We start from the raw sequence: 20,262 nt of genomic DNA on the forward strand, positions 1-20,262 counted from the left end.
AGAAGCTAAGGGATTGATTTGATATAGGTTGATCAAGCCCCTTTGTCAAGTAGATGAACATTTAATGCTTCTTTAGAGTAGTGACAAAGGCGTTGACCAAGCTGTTTGTTTGCTTTACTTAATTTTATACTTTACCCAAAACTTTTTTTTTTTTAATGATTGCTAAATAAAAATGTAGTTCAGAGTTCATTTCACGGGCTTGTGCAATGCACACCCCCTGCAGTAGTTTGCAGATGTTTTGCTAATGTTTGATAGAATTTCTGTTTCAAGGGGCAAATTGTTTAAATCCCCAAGAGAGAGCATTATGAAAGTGTTCCAGTCAATCTCTGATCGTCCGAGCCAGGTTAAAGGGGGCTTCAAGTGTAATGGTTTACTTTCAAGTTTCAGTACAGCAAACTATTGTCATACTGATCTACCATCTCTCTTTTATAAACCTTGTTGACTGGCTCAAGTGCACCCCTATACTGGCCTCATTACAAAACTCAGGTGTGCTCACGGGTCAAAATATGCTGGTTACTTTATTACACTTAAGATAAGACCTGTCATATTTGGGGGTTTTGAAGTACTGTGTGTTGGGTTTGAGTTGCCTGGTTAGTTGGTACTGTGTGTTGGTGGGTTTGAGTTGCCTGGTTAGTTAGTACTGTGTGTTGGGTTTGAGTTGCCTGGTTAGTTGGTACTGTGTGTTGGTGGGTTTGAGTTGCCTGGCTTGTTGGTACTGCATGGTCTTCACTGCTCTCTGACCCACGTCTCTGTGTCTCCTCAGGTGCCATTCATTTGCAGTTCCACTCCAGCGGAAATCATTACGTTTGGAGGAAAGTCACCTCTACCGTGCACAACATCATCGTGGGCAAGCTCTGGATCGATCAGGTCTGTCGTCTTTACACAGCCCCTTTGTCAACTTAAATACCCTCTGAAAAACTAAATACTCAATCTGAGGTTCCCAAACCCTCCATATGTTCTGCATGTCAAGCAGTTTCAAACTGGAACCAGGTTAGGGGGTTTAACTGGATTTAAAATAATAGGTTCAGGAGTGTTGATTCATTGAGTTTGGCATGGACACTGGCCATGGCCATGGTACTAAGGGGCAATGAAAGAACAAGGGGAGCTACAATTGAATGAGGGTGCCATTGGTACCACAATTGTAATGTTTTCACACCATCCAAACCAATACATATTGTACTCAAAATTAGCTTCTTCTCCTTGGGACTGTAGAAATTGAACTCAAATCTTGACCGTGCACATTCATTTGAACCCCATGATTCTCAAAACATGCAAGCATGGGTGATTTGCAGTTGATTGTCCACAGTCATGCATTTTAACTGAGCATATTCATCAGAATGGGCATTCATGTAAAACCTGTTTGAATGTTGAAGGCTTCATTTAAAACTAGAGGGGCTACTCATTGTATAGGAGTGCCAGAGGCTTCCCAACCTCAAGTGGCAATTGATTCCTAACTACAAAACACTAAAAAGTGCTACATTTAGAAATCAACTTAATACATTCAGTGGCAAGCGTTTCCACTCGTCTTTTCAAAGTCTTCTGTGTTGAGTTTTAATGCATATCCTTATATGACTGGTTGATGCAACCCCAAGTGGTAAAGTCCCATTGAGAGGAATGTGCGGATGCTGATTTTGCATAGTACTCCCACTTTATTCTGATATTTGACTTACAGATAATAAAAAAAAATTGAATATTGAAAACTGAATTAGTGAAGGGCCCTTATACAGTCAAATATACTTGTGCAATCTACTGCCAACATGGCGAGAATGAACCGAATTGGTGAATAATCAAATGAACATTGCGTAGGTGTAGAAGGTGCAAGTTACACCATTAGGAAGGCAATCACATTTCACCACTTGGGGGTCATTGCTATATGAATCAAATTTCAACATTGAAGGCATCTAAATGCGTGTCATTGATGTTAAGTTTCTTAAAATATTTCTACAAGTAGCAGCTGAGTTAAGCAGTGGGATCCATTGCAATTTTGTGTGATATAATTGTAGTAATATAGCTCTACTGGACCACTGTGTACCACTGTGCTTTTCCAGATCCATTGTGTTGCTATTTCTGGAAATGCTGTGATCTGCTAGCAGTTGGGTTTCTTCAAGGTAACACACTAGTGTTATAATAATAGTTTCTGACTGTGTGTGCAGAGAGTCGGGTGTCTCATCTGTATTCTCGGTGACCTTTGGAACAGAAAGCTGTGATCGACTATCGTAGTAATCAAACACCTATTGGACTGTGACATGTTTTGTCTGGGGTTACCGTGTCATTTCCACTCCAATAAACTGAACAACAAGCCTCGCACCAGGATCACTAAAGAGATGCTGGGATTGGAGCAAACATTATTCTATCATAGACGCCCAAGGGACTGGAAGAAAAAAAAAATGAAAAAAGAAAGATAGACGACCTTTACAGCCAGCGTGTCTTCACATTAAAGTTGAACTGGGGGCTACTTTCCTTTTAATTGGTCCTTCTAATTCATTTAACATGGTTTAACTGTATGGAGTGATTAAAATACTGCATAAGAGTGCCTTTTCTCTATAGTGAAAGTGAATTTCAAGCTGGGAACCACATACTGATATAGTACATGTGTTTAATGTACCTGTATAATAGACGCTGATATTAAAGTGATACATCCATCTAAAATGTCTTTGTATCAGATAGCTTGTATTACATGGCTTGTGACAGATCGTTTGTATCAGATGGAAATGATGTCACATTAAGATTAGCTATACTGTTTATTCTTATTATCTCCCGCTGGGGATGAAACACCCTGAGAAGGGATATAGGAGAGGCAGTATGCCACGCTTCACCTCCATATATCTGAAAAAAACGTTTATCTACTGTAATTGTCAGGAAACTTCTTGCACGTTATTGATACTCATATCAGGAGAGATACCTGCTGACTTGTTTTTCCTGTGTTTTCCTTTGCAGTCGGGGGATATAGATGTGGTTAATCATAAAACCAAGGAAACCTGCCAGCTCAAGTTCTCGCCCTACAGCTACTTCTCCAGGGACGTCGCCAGAAAGGTAAGAAGCAGGTCGACTCACATTACAGCAGAGCTCAGAGGCTGCCAGCTGTAAGTGACAATGTCATTTTCCATTCAGACCCTCAAAGATGAATTTAATTAAACTGCTGCTGCAGCCAGTTAGTGAATATTGAGTTTGGAAGATGTGTAGGTGTGTTGCTGAAGAGAAGCCACTGCAGAGATGATTGTCTTCAGTAATAGAAGCTGTATTGTGCAACGCAAGATATTTTTAACACAATTCTCATTCACTTTAAGTGGAATCGGACTAAAAAACAACTGCTGATATTACAAAAAAATATGATTAGATTAGCAGTTGAAAAAAGTTTAACTGATAAACAATATTAAATTAAAAATAAAGTTTAATTGCTGTGCTGTATTCGACTTAACAAAGTACAAAATGCTACATTTTCAAAGCTCTCCAATTTGTCATTAGCATGATTTATTTCAGCAATTAAATCCAGAGACGAACAACTCAGACAATTAATTTTGAAAGTTGTCTTCGTTTATTTCTTATTCATTTAACAATTGTAACAGGTATTTTTCTAGTCCCAGTCTATACAATATTAAAATAATAATGTATGATTTATTTGTCTTGCTTTACTACATAAAAGGACTGTTAGGTTATGAAAACTGATCTATTGGTTACAACAATCACCCTTCATAATACAGGTTGTCCCATAATAAGCAGTATTATATGTTCTGCCAATTAGAATGTTCTCTGTTAAAATCAGGCTGCCACACCCCATTGACTATCTGCACCACACATCAAAATGATCCTAATTCCTTCCTGTTACACATTTCACACCTGAATGAAAGACAGAGAGAGACTCCCAATATTATGCCTGTGAAGCCAGGATTTCTGTGGAGATTTATCCATAAATTCAAAACATTCAATCAGAAATGAAGGTAATACTAAGAAACTAAAACAAATAGATAACAATGATATAGGGAAAGAGACAGAGAAGGGAAATTGGATATGTAGGGGTAATGTTTTGGGATAGTGGTGTGATGTTGTTAATTGCACAAGGCCTCAATATTAAGTTGTCCTAGTGGGGCAGATCATTTATATGGTGGCAAGATAAATGGGCTTTACAGAGTCAAAGTGAAAATAAAGTGCTGAGGACTGAAGACATACGAATGTAGTGAATACAGCATCCTCTTTGGATCAAATGCAGTTGCATGTTTTACAGGATAAAGAGAGATGTGGAACATTTAACAGCATTCCTCTCCTGGTCAACAATATAAAACTTACACATGAGCTCTACATTTTAGTTTTGTATCCCATGGCGGACCTTATGTGTCACCTTCTGTGTAAAACCTCCTGCTGCAATCAAAAGGATTTAGAATTCAGTTCAACAACTGTACAGTAAACAGCATGGATGATAACAGGTCCTACACAAAGCTCATGAGAAAAACGTGTTTTTTCAAAGTGTTTTCAAATATGTATGTACATTTTTTTTTTTATTTCATATTCATAACCGGTGTACAGCGTTGTTGTTAAAGAAGCGAGAACAGTTTGTAGAACAACTGCATTTTATAAATAGAAACAGAATTTGATTGTTTAAAGTTAAAGTTTTGTGCAGAAGATCAAACGTGTCCAAGTGAAACAGTTCTTTTCTGTATTTGCATTGGTTTTGTGTGTTTTGCTGGCAGTGAGGGGGACTGCAGTGGATTTAAGTCAATTTGCTTGGAGGATGGTAGCCCATGAGGGTGGTGGTAAAGACAAATAACACTAAAGGCTTCCAGATGTTTATTTGAAGTTTCGCTCCGGGGAATCTCTCGATTTTGCTTTGACCTCGCTCTGCTCTCACAGGTAACAGGTGTGGTGACGGACGGAGAGGCGAAGGCGCACTACATCCTCTCAGGCACGTGGGATGATAAGCTGGAGTATTCAAAAATCGTGCAGAGCAGCCGAGGGAACAGCGGATCCGAGGGCAAGCAGAAGACAGTGTACCAGACCCTGCCGTCCAAACTGCTCTGGGAGAAATACCCACTCCCGTGAGTCCTTAAACCAGGCCCATCAAGCCGTGTAGGGCTGATTGAGCTCCTTAAAATGGCTCTACTGAAGAATCCCATTTAAGGGTTTTACTGGATTTGGAAAGACTGCAAGTACAATCTGTAATCTCAGGTAGAAGCAAGTCCAGTCAAATCAGGATTGATTTATTTAAGACCATGGAGCAGATTAAAGCTGCAGTGTCCCATTGCCATATTCAGTTTACGACCATTTTCAAACATTTCAATGTTGAAGACATTGAGAGAGTCGAAACGTTGATTCTAAAGAAGCCTATAAACCAGACCCTCCAAAATCAGTTGAAAACTTTTTTTAACTCCATAATAAAAAAAATGAAATCCAGTGTTTCAACCAAGATTCTACAGAATCTCTGCCATTCACTTTTACTGGGATTCCAAATCATTTGGTACAGCGTTGATAAACAAACGTTATAAAGAGCCCCTTAACTGCATAGCGACAGCAGCCTGTTGCCGAGTTGAATCACTGATCCGTCACAAGCGGCACTTACCTGTCCTTTTTTATTAAAATCCAGAGCCTTAAAACAAGGAAAAACCAAAGCACTTGTTAACAGCTATACCTAGAGAATACTGATCCTTGTACAATCGATTACCCTTTAAAGTGATGCTAGCTAACAAAGTAATTCCATAAATCTTACCTGTTGCTCACTGCCATTCATTAAATGGGTCTAAAATGTCCAGTTTTTAAAGAAACGCATGTTATAGCAAACATGTATTTTATCTACACTTGGTTAAAGAAATCTGTTTGCAAGCCGTGCATTCAGTTAGTGTTGCACTTGCTTGGTCATTTCCACTGGAGGGAGACATTTTCCCCACACTTTCAATGGCTTCTTTCCTGTCATGAACCAACCAGCTGCTTCCCTTATTGACTGACATGTTTTGCAGCCAGTAACATTCTTTGACCCAGGAAGTGCGGTTTAGGCAAGCGTTCTAGAACTATTATGTTGGCTCCAATCACAAAAGAGCAGTACTACATAAACCAATCATATAACCTGTCTCCAGGGAGAATGCGGAGAACATGTACCACTTCTCCGAGCTGGCTCTCACCCTGAACGAGCCCGAGGAGGGGGTGTGTCCGACGGACAGCAGGCGGCGGCCGGACCAGCGGCTCATGGAGAACGGGCGCTGGGACGAAGCCAACGTGGAGAAGCAGCGTCTGGAGGAGAAGCAGAGAGCCGTGAGGCGCCGGAGAGAGGCAGAGGCTGTGGAGGCTCAGGATGATGGTACGAGGGCCACACGACTCCTAACACTGCATGTGTTGCTTAACTAAAACTGTGCTTTAGAAATACCACAAGAAACATCTAGTAGAAACATTCGTCATTTAGCATTTCTAAATTCTAAATTTCGGGCACTATTGAATGTTTAACAGTGACTGCAGTACCGACTGTGTCAAGAGCCAATCCACACTTCTGTAGTATTTAAATACCACTGTTTTCAAAAGGGTTCATCACATTTCCCCGAACCACATATATTCCAGTGAGCTATTTTACAGCAGAACAGTCCTAATGGTGGCCTCTAGATGTGACAAGCCTGACAATGCTGACTTACCCCTCTGCTTGTTTCTCTTTCCTTTTTCTTTCTCTCTTTCTTTCTGACTTCAGAGTCTGAATATGACTCGGGTGAGTTCCTGATGATCTCAAGCTCTTTCCTTTAGCTCGCTGTAGACTTCTTATTGTGGTACAGTAGCATATGAGACCCGGGTCTATATTTATCAGCCTCACACGTACACAATGTCTGTGAAACTGTCCAGAATGAGGTTCTCTTTACAAACTCTGAAGACAGATGTTCTCAAACTGGGTCTGCAAAGGGTGCCAAGCAGGTCCCCAGGAAATTCGAGAAACCTCCCCTTTGTAAAACAACATTTATGCTCAATGTACTGAAAAATGACCCTTCATTTATATAGTGAGAGACGGGTTACATAAAAACATCTGCTTTTACTGCAGCACAGTTTGTGATTTGCCTTTTGCTAAGTTTTCAGTTGAGCTCCTTATTAGAAATAGTTTTTAAAAAAGGGTCTCCCAACAAAACAGTTTGAGAACTTTTGCCTTAAAGATTTTAAAACTTTATTTAGTTCACCAAAACAAACATTAAATGCTTTAATGGGGGCTATTCATAAAACTTTTATTTTAAGAATGTTTATCAAGGACTGTTTTTTTTTTTACAAAGACCATTTTGATTAATGAAAGTCATGCAGTTTATCCTTTTTAAAACAGGTTTAGACAGGGTTAGAGGTTCATTCTAATTTTTTCAAAGAATGTTTCACCAAGGATAATATTTATAAACACAAGCCAAAAAAACAATTATATAAAGCAGTCAAGTTTTGTGAATAGAGCCCAATGTTTCATGTTCACATGTGCGATCACATTTAGAAACTAAAGCAATGCTAAAACATTCTTCTTATGCAAAAACCAAGTATGTACAATTCACAGTTGATAAGTATAGACTCAGGTTACTGTGAACACTTGTGACTCATTGCTAAATCTAATGACGGGGAGAGTGGGCTGCATTACACATGTGGAGTATAACTTGGGCCAAGAAATGCCAAGACTTTCAGACAGTTCTTTTACACTTGCATTCCTATAGATGGGGCTAGTTTCTCACTAACATAAATTTGATTTTAAAAATATTTTCTACTCAAATACTTGCATTAATAATATTACTTATATGTGTCCACTATGGAGATAACCTAGGTATTATTATTATTACTATTAATATGTATTATAAACCATTACTGTAAGGGACAAAAGTCTAATTTGGTTATCCATCTTTATGAGATAAAAACAGGATCACCTGAACGATAACGGTACAACACCTGTGCAGTATTTCTCCACCAGTTTGGGTCATTATTGTTTAAATATATGTTCAGGATGCAGTGGGTTAGCAGATGAGATGTAGGCCTCAAATCTGACCATGATAATGGTGAGTAACCTAGTCAATGTTGGTGTAATGGTGAGTTCAGTCTCCCTAGTACTAGTAGAAACACATTGATCTTAATGCTTCCCATGTCCCAATGCACCCCACACTCTGTTTATTTACGTCATGTCTGTGTACAAACCAGATGAACAAGTCGGACTGCTTCACAGTGTGTCTCAGGAGGGCACATGCAGCATCCATATGTGTTTCAGTATTTTAAACCATTTACATTTCATTTCTTACCTCTTTATTTTCCTGTTAGGTAATGCTCTATTGTTGCTTCTGCTTAGATAGTTATTTTTGCTGGCTTTGTCACTAGTCTTTCTTCAGCTATGGGTAGGTATTTTTCACACCTCAGAAATTCAGCTTTTATGAGCAGATCCAGTAGCTGGAAATCGAACATTAGTTTGTAAGCCTGGTAAATATTAGCAGAAACAACAATAGAGAACTATACAAAGCGCATAACATAGGAAATAAACAGGTTACATATTTAGAACATGAAGATCCCTTTAATACGTTTTTTCATTTCTGTCCGGTCATCACTGGTACACTGAGAGACAATTAAATGACAAAACATCGAAGGCACTGAAAAGGTTAATGGTGTAGTCAAAGCATGGAATAAACAGGGTTTCCCTGGTTTTTTTTTATATCTGCAGGCAAAGAATACGAAGGCTATCAGCCACTATGGTTTGAGAAGAAGGTGGACCCCATATCTCGGGAGACTGCATTCGTGTATAAGGGGGGTTACTGGGAGGCAAAAGAGAAAAAGGATTGGAAGAAGTGCCCTGATATATTCTGAGGAAACACAGAGGCTGATGGACCTCGGAAACCTCTAATTCAGCAATAGAAAAGAGAAAAAGAGTGGGGAAATGCATATAAATATACTATATATATATATATATATATATATATATATATATATATATATATATATATATATATAGTCCGGAGACAGAAGCAAGCCAGACTGCACTGGAGCCCAAACTACTCACACCTGCCAGACTGCCAAGCAGAGTAACAACTGCTTGTTGCGACTACAGCAGTGATCTACAATGTGTAACCCTCTGAAAGAAACACAGGCTGAGAAAAGAGAGAAAAACAGTGTTGGCATTTGATAGCAATCCAGTGACAGCAGTGACACATAAACACAAGTGTAATGTCAATTAGAGAATTTCTGGTGTCGCAGGGTGTGCTTCAAATAATACAGCCTCTGAGCTTTTTTAAGTGATCATTTCTAACACTAAACATTTTCTTTTTTAATAATACAGGTTTGAAAGGTGGTCTTAAAGAGCTTATTTAGATTCGCTTTGTATACCATTGTCTGTTTGTCGATACATCCAGGTGACTTTTTAAATCACCCCCTGTGAAACCAATAGAGCTCTCAAACATGTCTTATCTCGAAGTACAGCTCGTACACCAGAGTGTAACCATTAACCTGTCCCCCCTGCAACACTCCCAGTGGGTTTAATGAAGTGGCTTAAATGCGGCATATATTATATCCACTGGTGGCAGTGTTGCACAGAAACCAGGTTAATGGTAACATTTTGAGATTAGTTTTCTAAGAGCTCTGTTGAAGCTGCAGTGATGATTTTAAAAGAGTTTTAAAAAGTAACCATGATGTGATAAGTGAAAATGATACACAAAGTGATTCTAAACAACAACAATAATACAGATGTTGATCATTGTAATATTTAGTGGACTGTTCCAGATAACAATGAATTATCTAAAGGTTGTGTATGCTATTACACAAACTGTATCAAATGGTCATATAAAAGAAAGAATGGGTCATTAATTCAAAATTGTAATACTATGACAGGATGAAGCAGTAAATGAAATATGATTTGTGAATTGTATGTAAAGGCCACATACAAGATCTAGTTGTATCAAGAATGTTACTCTGCTGTCCTGCTGTGTCATGACACTGCTAATAAACAAATGCCACCAGTGTAGCTTCTTTGAAGGTACCTTCTCAGGGGACTAAATGAGAACAATGCCTTTAAAAAACAGAGAAATGGGCTAGTTAGCCGGAAAGGGTACAGTATCTGTCTTTTTCCAATAGGTCCTGGACTTTGTAAAGTCTAAGACAATCAACACCAGTCTGTCAAACTGAAATGATCTGGTGCTTAACTCCTTCTCTCAGAGTTCCCAGAGGAAAGAAAGCTCTGGGAAATTATACCGCAAGCTCATCTGAATTGGAAGCTTGAAGGTCATTGAAGGTCATCAGGTGGCATCACACCAAAAATATACTTGAAAGAATTCAAAGATTTACCTAAATATGGTAATGGGGGTCCCTGAGTTGCTCACCTGGTAAGGGCATGGCTGCGTGGTGTGTAGGGCGAGTCATATACTCTAGGGAGTGTAGATTCGTGTCTTGGCTCTGCAAAGCTGTTGTCCACTGAGTTCAAGCGGGCCTGCTGTTTGTCCTCCAGGATTATTTTGATAAAACAATACAAAGTTGGCATTTCATCCAATGCCATTAACATTGGCCACACTGTTGTTTTTAAGTGCAGCTTCAGTGAATTGATTGATAAAGAACTGAAGCTGTGTTTTGCCCATCAGATGTTGGTTCTTATTAATTTGTGAATATCAGATTTGAATTAGCCACCAGTGCAGCATTAAGAGAACATGTGAATGCCTTCCTTTGAAAAACATTAAACAGGTGCCAGTTGCTTCCTGATGACATCAAAAGCCAGCTTCGAGAAGGGGTTCAGAACCGGCTCACACTGTTAGATGGTATTATTGGAACAACTAGGAGGCTCAGTCATGGTTCACATGATTGCTGCTAACGGCAGTCAGCACACACGTATTTACATTGCAAAAGTCAATTTCGGGTCAGGCATTGTTCTGTATCATCCAATACCAATAAGTTATCTGAAATAGTATCAATAGGAAAATTGTCAAAGTAGCTTCATTGTGCTTTAAAGATACCTATTTCAGACAGGTGATATGCTTTTCCAATTTAAATACGTGTTAAACATCAGGTAGCAGCAATTACTTCTGCTTAGACAGACTGTGACTGAGGAATCCCATATACCCTAAAAAGGAATTCTCCACTAGACTGGTGCAGTTCAGGAAGTGACACATTCTCTAGTTCTGTGAGTCTGGAAGCAGGTGTCTGGATAACATCTACCTGTGACAGCACAACCTTAGCTTCTTAAAATATATCATTGCTGGTACTGGAAACAGGTATAGAAAGTCACTGGATTAAAAATCCCTACCACTCAGCTGCTCCTGTGAATATTTGGTGAAGAAAATAAAATTCAATAAAAACTGTATATAGTGCAATTGTTTTAAACAAAAAACAAAATTGTAAATTTACATTAAAAAAAAAAAAAAAACATTTAGCTTATCAGAATAGAATCTAATAACCGTCACCTTGGTGTGATTTGCTTTTTATTTTTTTTAATATAATTTGTATAATACATTATTATTCTTGGGCGTACTCTTCCAAGGTGACTGATTTTAATGAACAAAACTTCCATTTTGGTCTATGTGAAAAAATGAACTTGTCTCTGTTCCAGTTAAAGAGCAACTTGGTGCGGGTGTGAAGTATCACAGATATCTGAACTCACTGATTGCTGTTTCAATTTGTACATTGTTTTCTGGTTCATTCATGGCATCTATTTCCCAAAAGTTTAAAGCTGTGGCTTCAGCAGAGCTCTCAGAATTATGTCTTCCCAGCTGGTAGAGTGTAACCCTTCACCTGTTCAAACACCGCCCCCCCTTGCAGGGAGTCAAACAATATTAAATGGACAGACATTTCATCTGATGCCATTACCACTGATCAAAGGTATTTTATGAGTGCATCTTCAGTGAAGTGATTCACAGTGAACCGAAGCTGTGTTTTGCCCATCAGATGACCTCTACAAAAATCAGTGTCAGAAAAAAAACAACATGTTGGTTCTTACCATTACACAGACTGGTGCACCAGCTGTAATTACAGAGAAGACATGTTTGACAGGATTGCTTTCATACTTTGAGTTTTACCAGGATTTGATTAATGAAATAGATCAAGTGAATATAGGAATAAGAATCCGTCAGTGAAGGTAACTGATATTTCATATTCATGCCAAGTTGTTCTTTAAGTGGTTCTAATAGGGTAGAATTCGAAAAAGAGTTCCGTAGCACTCGTGTGACAAATACAGCGCAGACCGTGTAGATAGAAAGAAGAGCCATGAAGAGCCATGAAGGAGGCAGGAGAGTTCACACCTCTCACCATTATTGCTATGCAGATTGTATCCTGAATGGAAAGAAACTAGTTCACTATATAATCAATGGAACAAAGCAAAATAATATACAAGTAATGTTTTGATGTTTGAGAATAATGCGTTTAATTAAGAGGTCGTTCTAGAGGCGAGACGCCAGCCCCTTGGTTTGCCCCAATCTCTTAGGCTTTGTTTTCTACTTCTCCCCTATGCCTCTTTCAAGGGTGCATTACCTGGCCTTGCTCAACCTCATAGCAGCCTCATAGAGGGCAGCTCATTCAGACTGAATCCTGGGTCACACCTATACTAGCACTCCCTTAGAAAAAGGATCTAACTTAATCGTGCTGTCGTCTCGCTCATTGAATATAAGGTTAAACCCAGTCGTGTTGCTGAGATAATGTATGGTAAAACGTTTTCAAAACTGTTAACATTGTCATTTAAAGTTATTATCTAATTGGTGTTTGAAATGTGAACGTATTGGAAAGGTGACACATTATTTGTAAATTCAGTTCAGCAATAATGTGAGGTGTGCGGAACTGGATAATGCATTTTCTTTGTCTGGTAGTTCGCTACGGTCTGTGAAATTCAAATCAGTGTCTGAAACTGAAGTCTGTGGCATGCTTTTTTCTATAAAAGTCTACGATTTCCATGCTGATTAAGACACATGAAATTGAAGTCATGCCTAGGAAAAATATAAAATGGTGGTTCCAATGGTAACTATTTTCAGCATTTTATGTACCAAAAACAGCAGGAAAATGCCAAAATTATTTTTAAATGTTCCTCTGGTAATACAAATACAACCTGCTAGATTTTGTTAGGATGCATGATATGGATGTATATAAACTGTAGCGAACAACTCCAGGCATAAACCCAATGTTTAGGATATACACAGAACCATCAGACAGAACAGTACACAGCTTAGCTTCCATACAAAACCCTTCAACTGTGCTCATGGGTCGTCTTAACTAATAATCAAATGGGTTTTTAGCTTTGATTTCTAGCTTTGTCAAAGCTTTTATTAGTTATGTGAATTATTTGATCTTTGACGCTTCTTTGTAATCAAGGTAAAATGATGAAGACAGATTTTTTCTGTCTGAATTTTATATCTTAAAAGTTTTACCATCATGAACTTCTGCTGTTTGACGTAACCCTTTAGTGCCTAATGCAAACATTGTGTGCATTTGTTACAGTTGTTTTCCCCCAAGCGACCAGTGTAAAATAATTGATGCTTAGTGTTCACAAAATGTGTAAAATCATTGCACTTCCCTCAACTCTCACTAGGTCGCAGTTTGTTCAACAAGTTTCCAATGGGGTTATATATATATATATATATATATATATTTTTTTTAATAAACCTGTGTTAAGGTATCGTTGACCTTGAGTTCAGGAGTTGCTCTTGTGTTCTAGTAGCCTGCCGCATGCAATATAAAGATCATGGTCTTTATATATTAGTAAGCGCCAGCACCATTGAGCATTGTGTATTTCCAGCAGTGGAAAAGCAAACTGAGCCAAAGTGACAGAACAGTAGATGGCACATTGACTAATCTAGCCTATATATCTACAGCAGAAAACTAGAATTGAAGAGCAACTCTCAATATACAAATAATAATGAAAACAAAACAGTATATATATATATATATATATATATATATATATATATATATATATACAGCTCTGGAAAAAATTAAGAGACCACTGCAAAATTATCAGTTTCTCTGGTTTTACTATTTATAGGTATGTGTTTGGGTAAAATGAACATTTTTGTTTTAGTCTATAAACTACTGACAACATTTCTCCCAAATTCCAAATAAAAATATTGTCATTTAGAGCATTTATTTGCAGAAAATGACAACTGGTCAAAATAACAAAAAAGATGCAGTGTTGTCAGACCTCGAATAATGCAAAGAAAATAAGTTCATATTCATTTTTAAACAACACAATACTAATGTTTTAACTTAGGAAGAGTTCAGAAATCAATATTTGGTGGAATAACCCTGATTTTCAAGCACAGCTTTCATGCGTCTTGGCATGCTCTCCACCAGTCTTTCACATTGATGTTGGGTGACTTTATGCCACTCCTGGGGCAAAAATTCAAGCAGCTCGGCTTTGTTTGATGGCTTGTGACCATCCATCTTCCTCTTGATCACATTCCAGAGGTTTTCAATGGGGTTCAGGTCTGGAGATTGGGCTGGCCATGACAGGGTCTTGATCTGGTGGTCCTCCATCCACACCTTGATTGACCTGGCTGTGTGGCATGGAGCATTGTCCTGCTGGAAAAACCAATCCTCAGAGTTGGGGAACATTGTCAGAGCAGAAGGAAGCAAGTTTTCTTCCAGGACAACCTTGTACTTGGCTTGATTCATGCCAAAGCTGCCCGATTCCAGCCTTGCTGAAGCACCCCCAGATCATCACCGATCCTCCACCACATTTCACAGGGTGCGAGACACTGTGGCTTGTAGGCCTCTCCAGGTCTCCGTCTAACCATTAGATGACCAGGTGTTGGGCAAAGCTGAAAATTGGACTCATCTGGGGGTGCTTCAGCAAGGCTGGAATCGGGCAGATTTGTCTTTGTGAAGGACGCATGAATCAAGCCAAGTTTATAGAATAAAACAAAAATGTTCATTTTACCCAAACACATACCTATAAATAGTAAAGCCAGAGAAACTGATAATTTTGCAGTGGTCTCTTAATTTTTTCCAAAGCTATATATATATATATATATATATAATATATAAATGGGTTGTAGGGAGCTATGCAAATAAAGCATTACAAGAGCCAATCAAATCGCGTGAAAGTTGCATAACGGCTTCTACATTCACAGCGTTTTAAAAGTCAAAATACAGTAGCTGCATACATGTTTCGCCCTTTTTGGGGCTTATCAGTACAGCGCAACTGTATTTTGACTTCAGAAAGGCTCAGGAGAGTAAGTAAAAACAATATATATATATATATATATATATATATATATATATATATATATATATATATATATATATATATATCAGTTCCATTTGAAACTACTTGCATTAACCTTCTGAATGGCAAACGCCTTGTAAATATGGCCCAGAATGTACAAATGTGAAGATCAAATCAAATTATTAAAATGTAACAAATATCTTTTTTTCACATATCTAGTTTGGAATTAAGATGCAAGTCTAGTACACACCTTGGGCATTAAAGGGTTCACTCAAGGAGAAGCAGCAGTACCCTGTACATATCCATGAAGACTTGAAAACAGGATAGACATATTAACAGGTGAATCACTTTCATGCTATTGCCAGACCAGCAGGAAGTGTTCACCAGATGTTTGCCCTATCTGTAATAACCTCTTAATAGTTTCTAATGGGGTTTATATTTTATTGTATTATTTTGTTTCCTTTAATTTATACAAACTTCTTTAAAATATATATATATATATAATAAAGTTTTGTTGACTATGTAGCATATTGTAGTTCTTAAAAGTGTGCAAAAATGGGTGCTTTACTTTATATTTTATACATAAACTAAGCAGAGTTTAAAATGTATTATCAGACATGGGAGAGAGGGATGTAAAGATACACTAATCTCACGATACGAATCGTGATATGTAGGTTGAGATGCGATATGTATCAGGATGCATGCAATGGTCCTGATGGGCTACTGTGATGCATAATAAGGTCCTGTGATCATTTGATGATGTGACTATTTTGTTAAAAGACAAAAAATAAATGAGCAAGGGAGAGTATAAAACACACATATTCCTCATTCAAGAACCATTTAGTGAACTACAGTGATGGATGTTGTGCGTTCGGTCCTGTATCATGATACATACTGTAGGATACATTAAATCTCATGTAAAGAATGTATCGCGGTTCATTGATAGACAATGAACCATTCCACCCCTAATGGGAGAGTCTCCATCCCTCCTCTCTAATTTGAGAGGATTTGATTCTGGAAGGCAGTTGTGTTCAGGATGTAGACTGAGACAGAAGCACAAGATCAATGAATAAAGGTTCACTTTTTTGAAAGACCCTAAACGTTTTGAAAATTATGAATTGTATTAGTAAGTTTGTAAATCCCCCATATGGAAATCGTATCCTTGACTGCTGTGTCATATAAACTGTGTGCATATCCTGTGTGTAGGGTTGTGCAGGTGGTATTGTGAATCCTATTCCCACAAGAGATTAATTATATCATAAAGAGTAAGCAGGTTTTGCTGTAGCAGTTATTTGTTCAGCAGTATTGCAGTTTACTGGCACTGTTGATGTCACCTGCTAAGCGAAAGTAATTTGTCTTCGTTATATTTTCATTGAAAATTTCAGTGCCCAACATCTTACACTGATCTGAATTTTTCTGATCTCTGACGGAATACTTTGTGAAGATGAATATATTGAAAAGGTCTGTACGATTGATATGGGTTATATCATGTTTATAAAACCCTGAAAATAAAGTCACTACCTCAAATGGTCTCTTAGATATGAGGCTTTGGAAGTGTGACGTCAGCTTTTTAAATTACCGCCACAAAACACTTAATTGTTCTGTATGATCCTCATGATCAAACTTGACCACATTATGTCAGCCATCTTCGGTCAAGGTCAATGCGAATAACACTGAACATATGAAACTTGCTCAACAAGTAGTTTGTGTCAGTTTTTAAAGTCCCTATGCAAACTGCAGAATGGCAGTTACATACTCCCCTCACAGAAATGCTTATTAACTCAATGGGATTCATGATGCAGCCCTGCCAAAACCCTGAAAAACATATGCATTATCAAATAGAAACTTAACATGGTACAATAATGCACGCACTACTCAAAGTGTTTATTCTTTGATTGTTTAGCATTAATCTGTGTATTCTCTACCATAAAGACAGTTGTTGCTGATTATATACTGTAGTTTATTTACAACCCCAAAGCTAAGCTGCAGGGACACAAGCCAGGCTTCCTCCCCACTTCTGCTTGCCACTACATAACTCCAGCAAACAGGTCCGCACCAGGTGGGTGAGATAGCAACCTACTTAAAGGAGTGCTTTTCAAGGTTTCATGCAAAGAAATGAAAAGTGGAGCATTTTACACAAAACCAGAACCAACACGCCCAGCTGAAAACCTGCAACCCATAAGTGCTGTTCATTGTGTGAGTCAGACTGTAGTACCTGTAGGGAGTATATAGGCAGCATGTTTATCAATGCATTATCTTTATAACCAGCCTTTGCTGTGAAACCTAAGTGGGGCAGGTAATGTTGATGACGCCCCAGTTTTAGTTGTAAACATACAGCCCTGGCGCTCCAGCTCCCGCCTCACGTTTCTGCACTGCATCCCTGATCACAACTGCTGCTGCTGCATCCACCAATCATGAAAAGCAGACACTTCCGGCGTACATGGTTGCTGAGCGACTGAAGACCTCCGGCGTTTGGTGGTTGCTAAGCGACCTGAGCCGGGGTGTCTGTCAATCACGTTTTTTGCAAACGGAACGTGCAAGAGTTGTTGGAGTAGCATGAGAAACTGGAGTTAAACTCAAGATTGCAGTTAAGAATTTGTTTTTTTTTTTTTTTAAAGTAAGTACAGTTTATATTATCAACTGTAGGGAATTTGAATTATTGGGAAATGTATCTTGGCAATGTTTAACGCGTTAGCACTGCGGTTAAGTTATGTAAGAATGTGTGTAATTAAAAGTTTTCAGTAGGTGCTGTGTCCCGTTTGCAGAATAAATAGTATCTCATGAGGTACATTTGGTGAATTGTTTTCTAGTTTGCACATACAACAGCTAAAGCTGGTTTAAATGATGAGTTTATACACCAAAATATTCCTTTAAATTAATTTGCAAGTTGCACAGAATAAAATGTTTTCGTAATCCTATACCAATATAGTAAATACTAATACTAAGAACGGCATTTGTACAGAATTTTTTGTTATAATGTACAGTTTTTTTGTTGTATTTTTTTAAAAAGTGTAATCTGTTGTAAAGTAGCGTGCAGGTGTCTGGATTTGTAGGGGTGGGGGAAGTGATTTGCAAGGTGATGGGTATAACTTGCAATTCATGTCTAGTCACAAAAAAAGTCCTATAGGAAGTCCGATAAGAAATTCCTAAGTGATTTGAATGTGAAACATTCTATGTATTTTTTGAAGGAATCCCAGTCCATATGATACAATGTGGAATCCAGCTGGATAATTGAAATAGAATTACTGATACCGTGACAACCCTTTTAAAGATGCACAGCTACTGCCAGTCACGAAAAAAAAAAAGAGTCATCAATTTTGTATTGGAAATAATTGCATGATCTGAAGTGACTATCGCCGGGCACACTAAGCACACGTACAGTGTGAATATGAAGGGTTTTTAATGTAGTGAAAACAGAATCTCCTGCAGTTAACGATCTTTAGCAACTATTTCTAAATCTACATATTATTGTACATTGATTATTTTTCAGTTTGCGTTTTCCCCAAAAATATTAAAAAGGCACAGGGTAACAAATAATTGGTGTCAGCTTCATACGAAATTATTGTAAACCAACATGTCTTCAAATTAGCGACTGATTAATAGATTTCATGCTGCAGACTGGAGTATGCAGTGCCAGGGTGCAGCCTTAAAAAGGGTCCCCTCCACTTCCTTTACTTTTTTGTTCCCTAGGCATACTTCCTCATGCGAGCGTTTACAAAATATTCTATAGAATAGTCTTTGTTTTTACCTGTTACATGCAATTCTAATAGAATATGTTTGGTTAAAAACTAAGCAGCAGACTGCTGCACCCAGACACAAGCTCTGAGGTCAAATCATTTGCTCTTTTGGTCAGGCAATTTAGATGGACACATTATTTTTTTGACTTTATGCTTGGCAGAATCAGTGTTCAGGTATCATTTCACCTTCAGTAGGAATAAATCCTGTGATGTATATAAAATGTTGCATGCGTTGAAAAAAGACAAAGAACACCAGATTTTGTCACCTATTGTAATTGTATCGATTTTAGTCAGTCTCCATCAAATACTAAGATCTGATTCCAGAGTAGCCGTTTAATACATTCTTACATAGTAGTTAACATGTCTCCGTACTCTACATCATCTGAGAAACCAGACCATGTTTGCTGGCCAGTTTGTATACATTTTCTTTAAGGTTTTTTCAGCTGCTGGCACACACACTTCCTTAAAGCCTTCTCACTTGGGTTACATGCACTTGCAATTTAGTACAGGCCCTGAACTAAACCCCCTGTTCCCTGTAGCTGTAGTACAAGTTTTGAGTTCCTGTACCCCTGCAGACTGGACGTCCCTGAAATAAAAGGGAGCCACAGTTGATAGTACAACTAATAACCAGATACTGTAACCCATTCAGAACAAACACAGTATCATACCAGAAATCATTTCTCACTTCATAACCAAATCTGCACACATCTTATCCTTTTCTTCATCCTGATTGTCCTTCTTTTTTTTTTTTTATTCCAACTTTACTGTTGTTCTGCATCAAACTATCTCACATTACATACCATGGATATATCCGTTATCTTCAAAAAAAAAAAAGTCAATTCAGTATGTTTTCTGAAATGCATAAGTGACAAAATTAGAATGTGAACCGCCAGTACTTTACATTTGAAATGATAATGAGCTGATTTGAGTTGCTGTTATTGAAACCTTTGTCGCACACTTCAGAATGCCAGAGTGATTTGGAGCGGTGCCCTCACCCTGGCTAGCAGCTGGATAGACAATATGAGCATTGCCATGGAAATCGCCACTAAAGACCAGCAGATTATCCAAACTAACCCCTTAATGTGGGCATGAACATTGCGTTCCAGCTCAGGCTGAACGGAAGTGTGTTTTTCAGCCCAGTTGCAATCTGTATCAGTGGAAGATGTAAGATCTTATATAGCAGGTATGTGTTTTATAGATTCTTACTTTTTAGAAATCGAATGTTTAAAATGCAAATGATGGACTGTAAGTGTTGTGCGTTTCTTTATAGAATTTGCTTCCAGCAAGTTCAAATATGAAACAAGATATATTTCTGGTACATTTTTATAGCATGCCAATAACAAGCGACACCACACTGTATTAAGTACCAGTTTGAATCGGATGACATGTGAAAGAATACCATCGTTACTGTGGACCCTGAGAATCACCCCT

General features: G+C 38.1%; 2 protein-coding genes across 8 annotated transcripts in view; both read left to right on the forward strand.

Moving 5' to 3' along the window:
- The window catches only part of LOC131699069 (oxysterol-binding protein 2-like), a 106,070-nt gene extending 96,148 nt beyond the window's left edge, over positions 1-9,922 (forward strand). The window contains 6 exon segments of the mRNA XM_058994774.1: positions 764-867; positions 2,938-3,033; positions 4,846-5,030; positions 6,063-6,283; positions 6,662-6,679; positions 8,630-9,922. Coding sequence (XP_058850757.1) covers positions 764-867; positions 2,938-3,033; positions 4,846-5,030; positions 6,063-6,283; positions 6,662-6,679; positions 8,630-8,772 — 767 coding nt within the window. The 3' untranslated portion in view covers positions 8,773-9,922.
- Positions 9,923-15,756: 5,834 nt separating this feature from the next.
- The window catches only part of LOC117428379 (trichohyalin-like), a 32,285-nt gene continuing 27,779 nt past the window's right edge, over positions 15,757-20,262 (forward strand). For 2 of the 7 annotated variants that reach the window (XM_058994772.1, XM_058994773.1), the window contains exon 1: positions 19,879-20,014. The gene's annotated coding sequence lies outside the window, so the exon portion shown is untranslated. Of the gene's footprint in view, positions 17,712-19,705; positions 20,015-20,262 lie in introns of those variants that run through there. The other 5 variants (XM_058994768.1, XM_058994769.1, XM_058994770.1 and 2 more) reach the window with 5 other exon arrangements.

This window comes from Acipenser ruthenus, chromosome 21 (assembly GCF_902713425.1).
Source record: "Acipenser ruthenus chromosome 21, fAciRut3.2 maternal haplotype, whole genome shotgun sequence".
In the NCBI taxonomy this organism is placed as follows: Eukaryota; Metazoa; Chordata; class Actinopteri; order Acipenseriformes; family Acipenseridae; genus Acipenser; species Acipenser ruthenus.